Raw genomic sequence first — 15,210 nt, forward strand, 5'->3', positions numbered from 1 at the left:
TGCCACTAGGCTTGGGACTATGAAGTACTTGCCCCCTGGGCAATGAATGAAATGTATGGTTGTTGTGTGAATGGGAGTGAGTGATTGGAAATTAATTGGAGTTCTTAAATTAGTTAATTTTAAGCTAATTGTATTTAAGATGTTTTTTAAATATCTTTTTCCTATGTTGTAAGCTGCCCTGAGTCCTCGGGATGGCATATAAATCCAATCCAATCCAATCAATCAATCAACCAATCACCGTATATATCTCTAAAGATCGGATTCTGATGATATGCCATCTGATCAGCGACCTCAGGCCTGCTGGAAAAGCCAGTTTTTTATGGCTTTTTGGTAGGCCAGTAGGGTGGGGATAGTCTGGCTCTTGGGAGATAGCTGGTTCCAAAGAGGTGGAGCCACCACAGAGAAGGCCCTCCCCCATGGACCCACTGACACTGTTTAGCTGAAGGTACCTGAAGAAGACCAGCTCTGTGGGCCCTTATCAGTTGCTGGGAACTATGCGGTAGGAGGCAGTCTTGAAGATAGATCTGGCCCTAAGCCATGTAGGGCTTTAAATTGCCTGTCATCTTTTCTCTATTTTATTCAGCAGGAAACTGATAAATCTCCACAAGGGTTCCTTATCAATCTTCACTTCAACCTTTCCTGGCAGCATCAAAATTGCTTAACGTGTTTTGCTTGAGTCTTCTTCTCAAATATGTCTTGCCTTGAACCTCTCCTTTCCTGTTTGCTTCCACTAGCCATATCCGATCATTCAAAAACTGCCCCCAAATTATGTATTGTGGGGTTTCTTTTATTAAATTAGTAATTGATAGGGAATACTGTATTGTAGTTCCTGGCTCCCTCTTATGGTCAAACGACATTACTACATTGGTGGTTTTTTGACACAAAACTGGCAGGAATAGCCAGCAACCGAGAAGATAGAATAGAATAGAATAGAATAGAATTTTTATTGGCCAAGTGTGATTGGTGCAGATGCTCTCAGCATACATAAAATAAAATATACATTTGTCAAGAATCATGTGGTACAACACTTAATGATTGTCATAAGGGGTCAAATAAGCAATGAAGAAGCAATATTAATAAAAATCTTAGGATATAAGCAACAAGTTACAGTCATGCAGTCAACATGGGAGGAAATGGGTGAAAGGAATGATGAGAAAAACTAGTAGAATAGAAGTGCAGATTTAGTAGAAAGTCTGACAGTGTTGAGGGAATTATTTGTTTAGTAGAGTGATGGCGTTCGGAAAAAACCTGTTCTTGTGTCTAGTTGTCTTGGTGTGCAGTGCTCTGTAGCGACGTTTTGAGGGTAGGAGTTAAAACAAATAGGTTTAAGATAAAAAAGGATTTTGACAGACTTGAACATTGGGCGCTATCTAACAAAATGAAATTCAGTGATGAAAAAGGTAAGATTCTGCATTTAGGCAAGAAAAACAAAATGCACAGGTACAGTATTTGTGGTACATTGCTCAACAGGAGTAACTGTGAGAGGGATCTTGGAGTCCGAGTGGACAACCATTTAAATAGGAGCCAGCCGAATGCAGCAGCTGCCAAAAAAGCCAACACAGTTCTAGGATGCATTAATAGAGAGATAGAATCGATTAATGCCACTTTATAAGGCCTTGGTAAGGCCACACTTGGAATACGGCATTCAGTTTTGGTCACCATGATGCAAAAAGAATGTAGAAAGAGTGCAGAGAAGAGCAACAAAGATGATTGGGGGACTGGAGGCTAAAACATATGAAGAATGGTTGCAGAAACTGGGTATGTCTAGTTTAATGAAAAGAAGGACTAGGGGAGACATGATAGCAGAGTTTCAAGGGGTTGCCGCAAGAAGTTGGAGTCAACCTTTTCTCCAAAGCACCTGATGGCATGTTCTGTCGAGCTCTCTGGTAGAATCCTCCCAAAAATTCACAGATACAAATTTCAGACACACACACGTTTGAAAATTCAAAACAATGTTCTTTATACCGAAAATGCAAATAAACAGAGCAGTCTTTTTGTATAGCAAAGAGCACTCGTCTCCAAACCAACTGGTAATTTGTACAAGTCCCTTATCAGTTCTGAGATACTTAGCTTGCAGCTGTGAGGCAATTCACAGTCCTTCTTCTTTCACAAAGTGAAACACACTTTGCTCTGGTTTAGTTTCAAAGCAGGGAAAAATCAGCACACAAAAAGTCAAAGTCAGTAAAGCAGTCACGAAACACAAGGATCAGATAATCCTCCACAATGGCCAAACCCACAGGCTGCTATTTATAGCAGCCTCACTAATGACCACAGCCCCACCCAACCACAGGTGGCCTCATTTTCTTTGATAATAACCTCTCAGTTGTTGCCGCCTATGCATCGCTCTCCGCATGCGTGGCTGTATCATTAACTCTTGCTCTGAATCCAAGGAGGAACTAGATAATTGATCTCCTTCTGAGCTGTCTGCCACACTCTCCTCCTCCCTGTCACTCATGTCTTCTTGGTCAGAGGAGCCTTCATCGGCAGATTCCACCGGGGGCAAAACAGGCCTGCAGCATGTGGATGTCTCCCCCACATCCACAGTCCTTGGGGCAGGAGCTGGGCCAGAGCTAAGCACAACATGGCAGAACAAGAAACAATGGGTGGAAACTAAAGAAGGAGAGAAGGAACTTAGAACTAAGTAGAAATTTCCTGACAGTTAGAACAATTAACCCATGGAACAGCTTGCCACTACACGTTGTGAATGCTCCAACACTAGAAGTTTTGAAGAAGATGTTGGATAACCTTCTGTCTGAAGTAGTGTAAGGTTTCCTGCCTAAGCAGGAGGTTGGACTAGAAGACCTCTAAGGTCCTTTCCAAATCTGTTATTATTGCTATTATATATCTAACAACTGTAGCAAGGAAGGTCATAAAATGGGACAAAATTCCAGAGCCGGGTTTGCGCAGCAGGTAGAGTGCTGTACTGCAGGCCACTGAAGCTGACTGTAAATCTGCAGGTCAGCGGTTCAAATCTCATCACCAGCTCAAGGTTGACTCAGCCTTCCATCCTTCCGAGGTGGGTCAAATGAGGACCCGGATTGTGGGGGCAATAGGCTGGCTCTGTTAAAAAGTGCTATTGCTAACATGTTGTAAGCCGCCCTGAGTCTAAGGAGAAGGGCGGTATAAAAAATCAAATTGAATTAAATAAATAAACAAACAAGTAAATAAGTAAATAAGTAAATAAATAAGTAAGTAAGTAAGTAAGTAAGTAAATAAATAAATAAATAAATAAATAAAAAAAATTCACTTACAAAGTGAAGAAGTGTTTCACTTTGTAACAGAAATTTGGGGTTCAATTGTGGTCGTAAGTTGAGGACTATCTGTATTCTGGTCCTTAATTAGTGCAGCCCATTCTATCACATTCCTTCATGGTGGGGGGGGGGGGGGGTAAACACTTCCTTCCATTTCTGGGCATAGTGCAGAGAGTGGTAAGGAGAGCAAAAATGATTATTGACAGTTCACTCCCTTCTATCCAGGACATGGCACATAAGTAATGCTTGAGCAGAGTCCACACAATTGTCTGAGATATTCTTGTGCGTGCAACTAATGAGTAGGCTGGTTTGGTCATTTAACAGTGAGACAGCGGGGAAGCAGAGAGCTGCATTTTCTGTTCCACTCCCCATTTTCTTCAATGGCATTTGTTATATATATATAAATAAAAATTAACTGCCTTGAAATGGTCCTGGGTTGGGCCTAGAGGCAAAAAGGAGCTGTGACATTCCTTCAATATACCAGGGTGATCCGACATAAAAAAACATATAGCCCCTTCCTGGTACAGAGCTGGAAAGGGATCAGGTCTGATAGCTCAACAGCTAATTCTCTGCCTTACAAGGCAGAGTCCACCGGATCAAATCCCAGTAAGGAAGGGTGTGGCTAACTGATGAGGCCAGAACAAGGCCGAAATGGGACCATCCTAGTCTCCCTTAATTTTAAAATTCCAGCTAAAAAAACATTTGACATCTGTATATCTGTATGTATGTATGTATGTATGTATGTTCATTCGCTCGCTCGCTCGTTCGCTCGTTCGTTCGTCCACTTATTTATTTATTTATTTAATTAATTAATTAATTAATTAATTGGTTAATCAATCAATCAATCAATCAATTAATTAATTAATTAAATAAATAAGTGGACGAACGAGCGAGCGAGCGAGCGAGCGAGCGAGCGAGCGAATGAACATACATACATACATACATATATACAGATGTCAAATGTTTTTTTAGCTGGAATTTTAAAATTAAAATTAATCAATCAATTAATTAATCAATTAATTAATCAATTAATCAATTAATCAATTAATTAATCAATCAATTAATCAATCAATTAATCAATTAATTAATTAATCAATTAATCAATCAATCAATCAATCACCCAATTAATTAATTAATCAATCAATTAATTAATCAATCAATCAATCAATCAATCAATCAATCACTCAATTAATTAATTAATTAATCAATCAATCAATCAATCAATCAATCAATCAATCAATCAATCAATCAATCAATCAATTATTTAATTTCTATGCTGCTCTGGGTCCAAAGTGGACCCAGAGTGGCTAACAAATGTGATAAGTGCAATAATATTAAAATATAATCACAAATCGATAATAAAATCAATTTTTTAAAAAATATATTTTTATTGATTTTTTAACAAGGTTTAATATACACACAACATAAAACAGTGCATAGTGAAAAAAATTGCCCACCACCCCGACACACACACACACACATACCCCACCACCATATCGGGGGTGTTTCTTATGTAACGCACTTTAAGCCAAGAGCAATATATCTATTTACATATTATAGCTTGGTCTCGGACCCTACTCGTCATATATCTTCTTACCTTGTCCCACCGTCCCATCAGTTGTTTCAATTCAGTTTCATTATCCAAATTTATCCATCATTTCAAATTGAATATGGTCCACCATGTACCTATACATGGTGGACCATATTCAATGGTCCTTCCTGCTTGTTATACCATAACTAGAGGTATAGCAAGCAGGAAGAGGGAGATTATGATCCCGCTATATAGAGTGCTGGTGAGACCACATTTGGAATAATACTGGGTTCAGTTCTGTAGACCTCACCTACAAAAAGATATTGACAAAATTGAACGGGTCCAAAGACGGGCTACAAGAATGGTGGAAGGTCTTAAGCATAAAACGTATCAGGAAAGACTTAATGAACTCAACCTGTATAGTCTGGAGGACAGAAGGAAAAGGGGGGACATGATCGAAACATTTAAATATGTTAAAGGGTTAAATAAGGTCCAGGAGGGAAGTGTTTTTAATAGGAAAGTGAACACAAGAACAAGGGGACACAATCTGAAGTTAGTTGGGGGAAAGATCAAAAGCAACATGAGAAAATATTATTTTACTGAAAGAGTAGTAGATCCTTGGAACAAACTTCCAGCAGATGTGGTTGGTCAATCCACAGTAACTGAATTTAAACATGCCTGGGATAAACATATATCCATCCTAAGATAAAACACAGGAAATAGTATAAGGACAGACTAGATGGACCAGGAGGTCTTTTTCTGCTGTCAGACTTCTATGTTTCTATACCAATTTTGCATTGTCCATTTTGTCGCATCCTTCCAACCCATAATAAAATCAATAATAACGATAAATAATAAACTTTAAAAGAACCATACACACAAAGCAGTCAATCTAATTACAGGCCTGCCGGAAAAGCTAGGTCTTAATGGCTTTCTGGAAGATCAGTAGGGCCTTTACTAGCTGCAATTTTTCTTTTTTTGTCTTTTTTCCCATTCCTTATTTTACCCGTAGAGGGAGCCAGTTCACTGGTTAAAGCACCAGGCTGCAATTCCGTTCCAGTCCCACCTTAGACAGGTCGAGTTTTAGTGCAATATCCTGCAAGGCAGCCTCCATGTTGCTTCATTTGGAAAAGGCCAAAGAGCAGAAGAGCCATTGCTACTTTGTTCAGGAAAAGCCCCAGGTAGAGACCATAGATGGATCGTCCCTGTGAACCTGTAGAGAAAAAACAGGATATTGTTTTTGATTAATCTGAAATAAGCCAGAAAAGAAAGGAATTAAATGGGATGGGATGGGACGGAACAGAACAGAACAGAATAGAATAGAGATAATAACTGGCACACATTAAAATAAAAAGGATAAGATAAAAATAAAATAATAACATAAAAGGTGAAAGATAACAGGTAAAACAGAAAGCATAACACAACACAAAACACAAAACATTTGTGACCCCCCTTATATAGAGCGCTGGTGAGACCCCATTTGGAATACTGTGTCCAGTTCTGGAGACCTCACCTACAAAAAGATACAGTGATCCCCCGGTTATTGCGTCCCCGACCATTGCGAACAGGCTAATTTGCGATTTTTCAACCCGGAAGTCAAAACACCATCTGCGCATGCGCGCCCTTTTTTTCTATGGGCACGCATGCGTAGATGGCGCCCGGCAGATCAGCTGCTGGGCGGCTTCCCTGGGTCTTCCCCCTCTTGCTGGCGGGAGGGCGAGCGGCGGGCATCAGCAAGGAGTTTCCACACCGCCCACGCAAACTCCTCGCTGCCGCCCGCCCTTCGCCCGCCCACGCCGTTCATTCTCGCCGCTTCCCAGCTGAGTCCTGAAGCGAATTCGCTTCAGGACTCAGCTGGAAAGCGGCGAGAGCGAGCGCTAGCGAACGGCTTGTCCGCGGCCCGCTCGCGCGTTGCCCGCCCACGCCGTTCATTCTCGCCGCTTCCCACCTGAGTCCTGAAGCGAATTCGCTTCAGGACTCAGCTGGGAAGCACGAGCGAGCGGCGCCAGCGAACGGCTTGTCCGCCGCCTGCCTGCCCGCTAGCGAGGAGCCGAAGATTGGGGGCGGCGCGGCTGTTTTAAAACGTTGCCGCCGGCATGGGGGGCTTGCCAGCACCCCCGGACCCCCAACCCGGGTTTGGGGGGCTGCTAGGAAGCACCCCATGCCGGTGGCGACGTTTTAAAACAGCCTCGCGGCTTCCCAACTGAGTCCCGAAGACAAACGTCAAAGGCGAACTTCCGCGTTTGTCTTCGGGACTCATTGGGAAGCCGCGCGGCTGTTTTAAAACGTCGCCGCCGGCATGGGGGGCTTCCTAGCAGCCCCCCAAACCTGGGTTGGGGGTCCGGGGGGTGCTGGCAAGCCCCCCATGCCGGCGGCGACGTTTTAAAACAGCTGCGCCGCCCCCAATCTTCGGCTCCTCGCTAGCGCTGCGGAAGTAAAAACACCATCTGCACATGCGCAGATGGTGTTTTTACTTCCGCAGCGCTACTTCGCGAAAACCCGCTCGTTGCGGGGGGTCCTGGAACGGAACCCTCACAATGATAGGGGGATCACTGTATGGCGATTTTTGAACCCGGAAGTAAAAACACCATCTGCGCATGCGCACCCTTTTTTCTATGGGCATGCATGCGTAGATGGCGCTGGGCAGATCAGCTGCTGGGCGGCTTTCCTGTGTCTTCCCCCTCTTGCTGACGGGAGGGCGAGCGGCGGGCATCAGCGAGGAGTTTCCCCACCGCCCACGCAAACTCCTCGCTGCCGCTCGCCCGCCCTTCGCCCGCCCACACCGTTCATTCTCGCCGCTTCCCAGCTGAGTCCTGAAGCGAATTGGCTTCAGGACTCAGCTGGGAAGCGGCGCGAGCGAGCGGCGTGGGCGAACGGCTTGTCCGACGCCTGCCTGCCCGCGCGCCCGCCGCTCGCCCGCCCACGCCGTTCATTCTCGCCGCTTCCCAGCTGAGTCCTGAAGTGAATTGGCTTCAGGACTCAGCTGGGAAGCGGCGCGAGCGAGCAGTGTGGGCGGGCGAAGGGCGGGCGAGCGGCAGCGAGGAGTTTGCGTGGGCAGTGGGGAAACCCCAGCGCTGCTTCCCAGCTGAGTCCCCTTCCCAGGAACCCCAATCTTCGGCTCCTCGCTAGCGCTGCGGAAGTAAAAACACCATCTGCGCATGCGCAGATGGTGTTTTTACTTCCGTAGCGCTACTTCGCGAAAAACCGATCATTTGCGGGGGGTCCTGGAACGGAACCCTCGCAATGATCGGGGGATCACTGTATTGACAAAATTGAGCGGGTCCAAAGCCGGGCTACAAGAATGGTGGAAGGTCTTAAGCATAAAACGTATCAGGAAAGACTTCATGAACTCAATCTGTATAGTCTGGAGGACAGAAGGAAAAGGGGGGACATGGTAGAAACATTTAAACATGTTAAAGGGTTAAATAAGGTCCAGGAGGGAAGTGTTTTTAATAGGAAAGTGAACACAAGAACAAGGGGACACAATCTGAAGTTAGTTGGGGGAAAGATGAAAAGCAACGTGAGAAAATATTATTTCACTGAAAGAGTAGTAGATCCTTGGAACAAACTTCCAGCAGACGTGGTCGGTAAATCCACAGTAACTGAATTTAAACATGCCTGGGATAAACATATATCCATTGTAAGATAAAACACAGGAAATAGTATAAGGGCAGACTAGATGGACCAGGAGGTCTTTTTCTGCCGTCAGACTTCTATGTTTCTATGTTTAACATAATAAAATAAAATAAATAAAGCTATTCTCCCAAACACCTGTAGGTAATACAAGAAGCAATGGGTGGAAACTAATCAAGGAGAGAAACAACTTAGAACTAAAGAGAAAATTCCTGACAGAACAATTGATCAGTGGAACAGAAGTTGCCTCCAGAAGTTATAAATATTCCAACACTGGAAGTTTTTAAGAATAAGTTGGAGAACCTTTTGTCTGAAGTGTTGTACAGTATCCTGTCTAAGAAGGGGTTGGACTAGAAGACCTCCAAGGTCCCTTCCAATTCTTTTATTCTATGGTTCTCTTTCTGGAGGCCTCAAGAGACTTGGGGTATATCAGGTCCAAATCTGGAAACAGACACAGCTGTAGCTCTAACACACAGGTCCCCAGACCCAGAAGGCAAGTAAACAAACTTAACTCCTAGGTTGTTCACACTCACCTCTTACAACTACCCGAGTCCCTGGTCCTTTAAGCCAATCCATAGATCTCCCCAACTCTTTCTTCTCCTTCACACAGTAGTAATTCCCCTCGTCTTCTGGAGTAACATTGCAGATGGAAATGGAGAAATCCGTGTTGGAACCTGGAGAATCCCTTGTTATTCTCCCATCTTGTTCACCAATCTCGGCATCTGTGTAAGTGAGCTTCCACTGAGGTCCTTCTCCCAAGAACCATTTCACAGCACCAGGTTGGAGGGTGTTATGCACTTCACACTGCAGGTGGAGAACGTCCCCTATTCTGACCGAAACAGACAGCTGCGGTTGTGATAGCCATGGATCCTTGTCCTCAATACCTGAGAAAGAGGAACCCAGATTGTAGTTAAGCCATAGAATCCTAGGGCTGGAAGGGACCCTTGAGGTCTTGTAGTCCAATCCTCTGCTGCAGGAGGAGACGTATCTCGGGTTGTTCGTATGGCGGGGCGTTCGTATCATGAGGTACCACTGTATATTGTTTATTATTGCTGTGAGCCGCCCCAAGTCTACGGAGAGGGGCGGCATGCAAATCTAATAAATAAATAGATAGATAGATAGATAGATAGATAGATAGATAGATAAATAAATAGATAGATAGATAGATAAAAAATAGATAGATAGATAGATAGATAAATAGATAGATAGATAGATAGATAGATAGATAAATAGATAAATAGATAAATAGATAGATAGATAGATAAATAGATAGATAAATCGATAGATAAATAGGTAAATAGATAGATAGATAAATCGATAGAGAGATAGATAGATAAATCGATAGATAAATCGATAGATAGATAGATAGATAATTAAATAGATAGATAGATAAAAAATAAATAAAAAAATAAATAAAATAAATAAAAATAAATAAATAAAAATTGGAAACGCTGCGGGATGCGGGACAAATGATTGAAAAGTGGGACTGTCCCGCAGAAAGCAGGATGTGTGGTCACCTTAGGACCCCCCCCCCCAAGCTGGGGATGTGCAGTCCCCAAGTGGAGTTTTGCAGCCCCCAACTGGGGCTTTGCCAGGGTCTGAGGATGAGGAGACCAGGGAACCCATCCCGAATGCTCGGGGGCAACAGGAGCAATTGAGAAAGCTTAGAAAGCGGAAGTGAGCTCAGTTGTGCATAGTTTGCACTTGCGAAGAGTATTTAAGGGGAGGAGGTTAGAGGGTGCTCTTTGCAAGAAGTCAACATTTATGCCTCCGTAGGAGAAAAGCCTGTGAAGAGTGTTTTTTCGCTGAGAAGGAAGTCTGTGTGTTGTGGTTAGCTCTGGCCCATCTCCTGCCCCAAGGACTGTGAATGTGGGGGAGACATCCACATGCTGCAGGCTTGTTTTGCCCCCGGTGGAATCTGCTGATGAAGGCTCCTCTGACCAAGAAGACATGAGTGACAGGGAGGAGGAGAGTGTGGCAGACAGCTCAGAAGGAGATCAATTATCTAGCTCCTCCTTGTATTCAGAACAAGAGTTAATGATACAGCCACGCATGCGGAGAGCGATGCATAGGCAACAACGACTGAGAGATTATTATCAAAGAAAATGAGGCCACCTGTGGTTGGGTGGGGCTGTGTTCATTAGTGAGGCTGCTATAAAGAGCAGCCTGTGGGTTTGGCCAGTGTGGAGGATTATCTGATCGTTGTGTTTCCTGCCTGCTTTGCTGACTTTGACCTTTTGTGTGCTGATTTCCCCCCGCTTTGAAAGTAACCCAGAGGAAAGTGTGTTTCACTTTGTGAAAGAAGAAGGACTGTGAATTGCCTCACAGCTGCAAGCTAAGTATCACAGAACTGATAAGGGACTTGTACAAATTACCAGTTTGTTTGGAGACAAAGTGCTCTTTGCTATACAAAAAGAGTGCTCTGTTTATTTGCATTTTTGGTATAAAGAACATTGTTTTGAATTTTCAAATGTGTGTGTGTCTGAAATTGTATCTGTGCATTTTTGGGAGGATTCTACCAGAGAGCTCGACAGAACAGTGTGTGACAGGTTATCTTATCAAGTTGGCCTCATAACAGAGAGGGGTGTTTGGTCAGTGGCTGGGATTCGTGCGGTAGAAGGCGGTTCCGGATGTATTCTGGCCCAATGCCATGTAGGGCTTTAAAGGTCATGACCAACACTTTGAATTGTGACCGGAAACCGATCGGCAGCCAGTGCAGGCCGCATAGTGTTGCAGAAATGTCGGCGAATGTAGGAAGCCCCACGATGGCTCTCGCGGCCGCATTCTGCAGAATCTGAAGTTTCCGAACACTTTTCAAAGGTAGCCCCATGTAGAGAGCGTTGCAGTAATCGAACCTCGAGGTGATGAGGGCATGAGCGACCGTGAGCAATGACTCCCTGTCCAAATAGGGCCGCAACTGGTGCACCAGGCGAACCTGGGCAAACGCCCCCCTCGCCACAGCCGAAAGATGATTTGAAGGACTGTCGCCAAGAAAAGAGAGTCTATCTATTCTCCAAAGCACCTGAAGTCAGGGGAAGAAGCAATGGATGAAAGCTTATGAAAGAGCAAAACAACTTTAGAACTAAGGAGAAATTTCCTGACAGTGAGAACAATCAATCAGTGAAACTCAACTTGTGGGTGCTCCATCATTGGAGGGCCTCCTGCTCATGCAAGGGGTTGGATTAGAGGACCTCCAAGGTCCCTTCCAACTCTGTCGTTCTACTATTCTCTTTCTGGAGGCCTCAAGGGACTTGGGGTATATCAGCTCCAAATCTGGAACCAGGCAAACTTTACCTGCAGCTTGTTTGCACTCACCTATTACAACTACCCGAGTTGAAAGTGCTACAATCTGATCCGTAGATCCTGGTGACTCTTTCACACAGTAATAAGTCCCTTCATCTTCCAGAGTAACATTGCGGATGGAGATGGAGAAATCCGTGTTCGAATCTGGAGAATTCCTTGTTATTCTTCCGTCTTTTTCATCAGTCTCATTCAATGCGTTGAGGTGTCTCGGCAGATGGCTTTTCCCCAAAAGCCATTTCATAGTCCCAGGTATGTTGCTGAAATGCTCTTTACATTCCAGGTGGAGAACGTCCCCTATTCTGACCAAAACAGTGAGACCTGGATCCTTGTCCTCAATACCTGAGAAAGAGGAACCCAGATTTTAGTTAAACCGTAGAATCCTAGGGCTGTAAGGGATCCTGGAGGTCTTCTAGTCCAACCCCTTTCTGGAGCAGGAGACGCCATACCATTCCTGACAAGTGACCGTCCAGTCTCTTTTTTTTAACATAATAATAATAATAATAATAATAATAATAATAATAATAATAATAATAATTTATTAGATTTGTATGCCGCCCCTCTCCGAAGACTCGGGGCGGCTCACAACAACGATAAAAACAATATTATACTGGCACAAATCTAATATTAAAAAAAACTAAAAACCCTATCATAATTAAAAACCAAACAGCACATACATACCAAACATAAATTATAATAAGCCTGGGGGAAAAGGTGTCTCAAATCCCCCATGCCTGGTGGTATAGGTGGGTCTTAAGTAGTTTACGGAAGACAAGGAGGGTGGGAGCAGTTCTAATCTCCGGGGGGAGTTGATTCCAGAGGGCCGGGGCCGCCACAGAGAAGGCTCTTCCCCTGGGGCCCGCCAGATGACATTGTTTAGTCGACGGGACCCGGAGAAGGCCAACTCTGTGGGACCTTATCAGCCGCTGGGATTCATGCGGTAGCAGGCGGTTCCAGTGATGGAGCTGTTCCACTGCTTAATAGTCCCCACTATTATGAAGTGTCTCCTTAATTCCAAAGGCTTTTCTCCTAGAAACTCAATGAAACTTCAAAGCTCTGTAAACCCCAAAACAGTAGGGTATTTCTTTGAAAAGGTAATGGCTTTGAAACAAGGCTGGTGGGTCACCAGTTGACTGGTTAGACTCAGGGCCACATCCTTGTCTCCTCCTTCAAATTAGCCCCTAATTGGAGGTTGCTTAGTGCCTACATGGACAATCCCTCTCCTCCAAACACACCACAACACTACCAGGCCACCACCCCACAACAACAAATGGACATCTCTACCTCCTCAAACAAAGAATAGGAAAGTGCGTCCTTTACTTCCTCTAACCACTCCAAAACCAACCTTCAACACAAGACCAATCTCAAATGTAAACTATTAAATGCTAGAAGTTTAGTCAACAAAGTGTCTGAATTCCTCCTTCTACTTGACACCTCCAACTTATATATATATAACCAAACATACACACAAACATATATGTCACATGTTTTTTTGCTGAATTTGAAAATTAAGGGAGACTAAGATAGATCTATTTCGGCCTTATTTTGGCCTCATCAGCTAGCCATACCCACTGGGACTTGAACCTGCAACCTTTGCCTTGTAAGGCAGAGAATTATCCTCTAGGCTACAGTATCCAATCCCTTCAGCTCTGCACCAGGGAAGGGTTACATATTTTTGTGTCGAATCATATATATATATATACACATACATACTTACTTACTTACTTACTTACTTACTTACTTACTTACTTACTTACTTACTTACTTATTTATTACATTTGTACGCCGCCCCTCTCCGTAGACACGGGGCAGCTCACAGCAATAACAGCACAATGTAAAACAAATCTAATAATTTAAAAATATTAAAAACCCCATCATTAAAAGCAAACATACAAACAATCATACCATCTATATACTGTATAGGCCCGGGGGAGATGTCTCAATTCCCCCATGCCTGATGGCAGAGGTGGGTTTTAAGAAGTTTGAGAAAGACAAGGAGGGTGGGGGCAGTTCTAATCTCTGGGGGGGAGATGGTTCCAGAGGGTCGGGGCAACCACAGAGAAGGCTCTTCCCCTGCGTCCTGCCAAACGGCATTGTTTAGTTGACTGGACCTGGAGAAGGCCAACTCTGTGGGACCTAACCGGTTGCTGGGATTCGTGCGGCAATCAATCAATCAATCAATCAATCAATCAATCAATCAATTCTCCTAGAGCAGGGGGTTGGACTAGAAGACCTCCAAGGTCCCCTCTAATGCTGTTATTCTGTTATTCTTTCATTCACTATCTCAGTTACTTCTGCCAAAAGCCTTTTGGCCTGATCACTCACCTCTGGTTGTTGCTGAAGACAGGCTGGAAAGCACAACGAAAAACAGACCGGAAATGAAGGTACCAGAAGCCATTGGAGGAGTCGGTTTATTTCAAAGAGCGACAAATCTTGGGGCTCCTGAATTGTGGCTTGAACTGGCCTGGATTGTCATCCACACAATCAGTTGCTTCTGCTTAGTGTCCGGCTGCAGACCTGCCAACTCCTCAAAAGGGAAGCCACAACAGGAAACTGATTTCACATGAAGTGTGATGCGTTTTGGGTTGTGTTACATTTTGGGGAAGAATATTGTAGTAAAATAAAGAAAAATGCCTTATAAATAGCTGAATACTTTACGGAAGTGGGTTTCAGAATGTTCTGACCAGTTCTAGAGAATCAGTAGTGGAAATTTTGAGTCGTTTTGAGAACTGGAGAGGATATCACCTCTCACTGGTCCCTCCCCATCTATGCTCTGCCTCCCCAATCCCAGCTGATTGGAGGAAATGGGGATTTTGCAGGATCCTTCCCCTGCCATGCCCACCAAGGCACGCCCACCAAACCAAACCCACAGAACCGGTAGTAAAAAATTGGAATCCCACCACTGGTAGATGATAGATGATAAATGATTTGTGGATAGATGATAGATGGATAGATGATTGATAGATGGATAGATGGATAGATAGATGCATTCAATTTTACTAAGGTTGGTGTGGGATTGTTAGTTTGAACATTTCTGAACATAAGAAAAATATAAATGAACTGAAAAAATTATGTTTATTGGGGGTTTTTAATCAGAAATAAGGCCTCCTCCCACCTCCCAGGCTGCTTGCAACCATTTTCACTTTAAATTTTTTTTATGTTCCAAATTTGAAATATTTTTAACATCTTAGACATTGATTTACTAAATTTAACATTGCTGATCATCATAAACATATTTTTTGGGGGTGGGGGTAAATTTTATTTGGGGAAAAAACTTATACTTTTACTGTTTCAACCCGTATAGGACCCGGACCAAAATGATTTTTTTTAGGTACTTAAATTTGGTCTTTTTGAAAACTTTATTTGCTGGTAAACTAGTTTGAACCTTTCTGCACACAATGATATGAAAATTGAACTGAAAAAAATGATGCTTATTGGTTTATTTTGATCAAAAAGCCCCCACACCCATTTTTGAGCAGAACAGCAGGGTTAAAT

General features: G+C 43.6%; 1 protein-coding gene across 1 annotated transcript; it reads right to left on the reverse strand.

Annotated features, from left to right (window-relative positions):
• Nucleotides 1–5,463: 5,463 nt before the first annotated feature.
• LOC139163475 (signal-regulatory protein beta-2-like) lies at nucleotides 5,464–11,959 on the reverse strand. The gene is made up of 3 exons (XM_070744274.1): nucleotides 11,731–11,959; nucleotides 8,949–9,299; nucleotides 5,464–5,995 (listed from the first exon to the last, which is right to left on the reverse strand). The coding sequence occupies exons 1-3, from the start codon at nucleotides 11,957–11,959 to the stop codon at nucleotides 5,850–5,852; spliced, it is 726 nt and encodes a 241-aa protein (XP_070600375.1). The 3' UTR covers nucleotides 5,464–5,849.
• Nucleotides 11,960–15,210: the final 3,251 nt, after the last annotated feature.

Source organism: Erythrolamprus reginae, chromosome 3 (assembly GCF_031021105.1).
Source record: "Erythrolamprus reginae isolate rEryReg1 chromosome 3, rEryReg1.hap1, whole genome shotgun sequence".
In the NCBI taxonomy this organism is placed as follows: domain Eukaryota; kingdom Metazoa; phylum Chordata; class Lepidosauria; order Squamata; family Dipsadidae; genus Erythrolamprus; species Erythrolamprus reginae.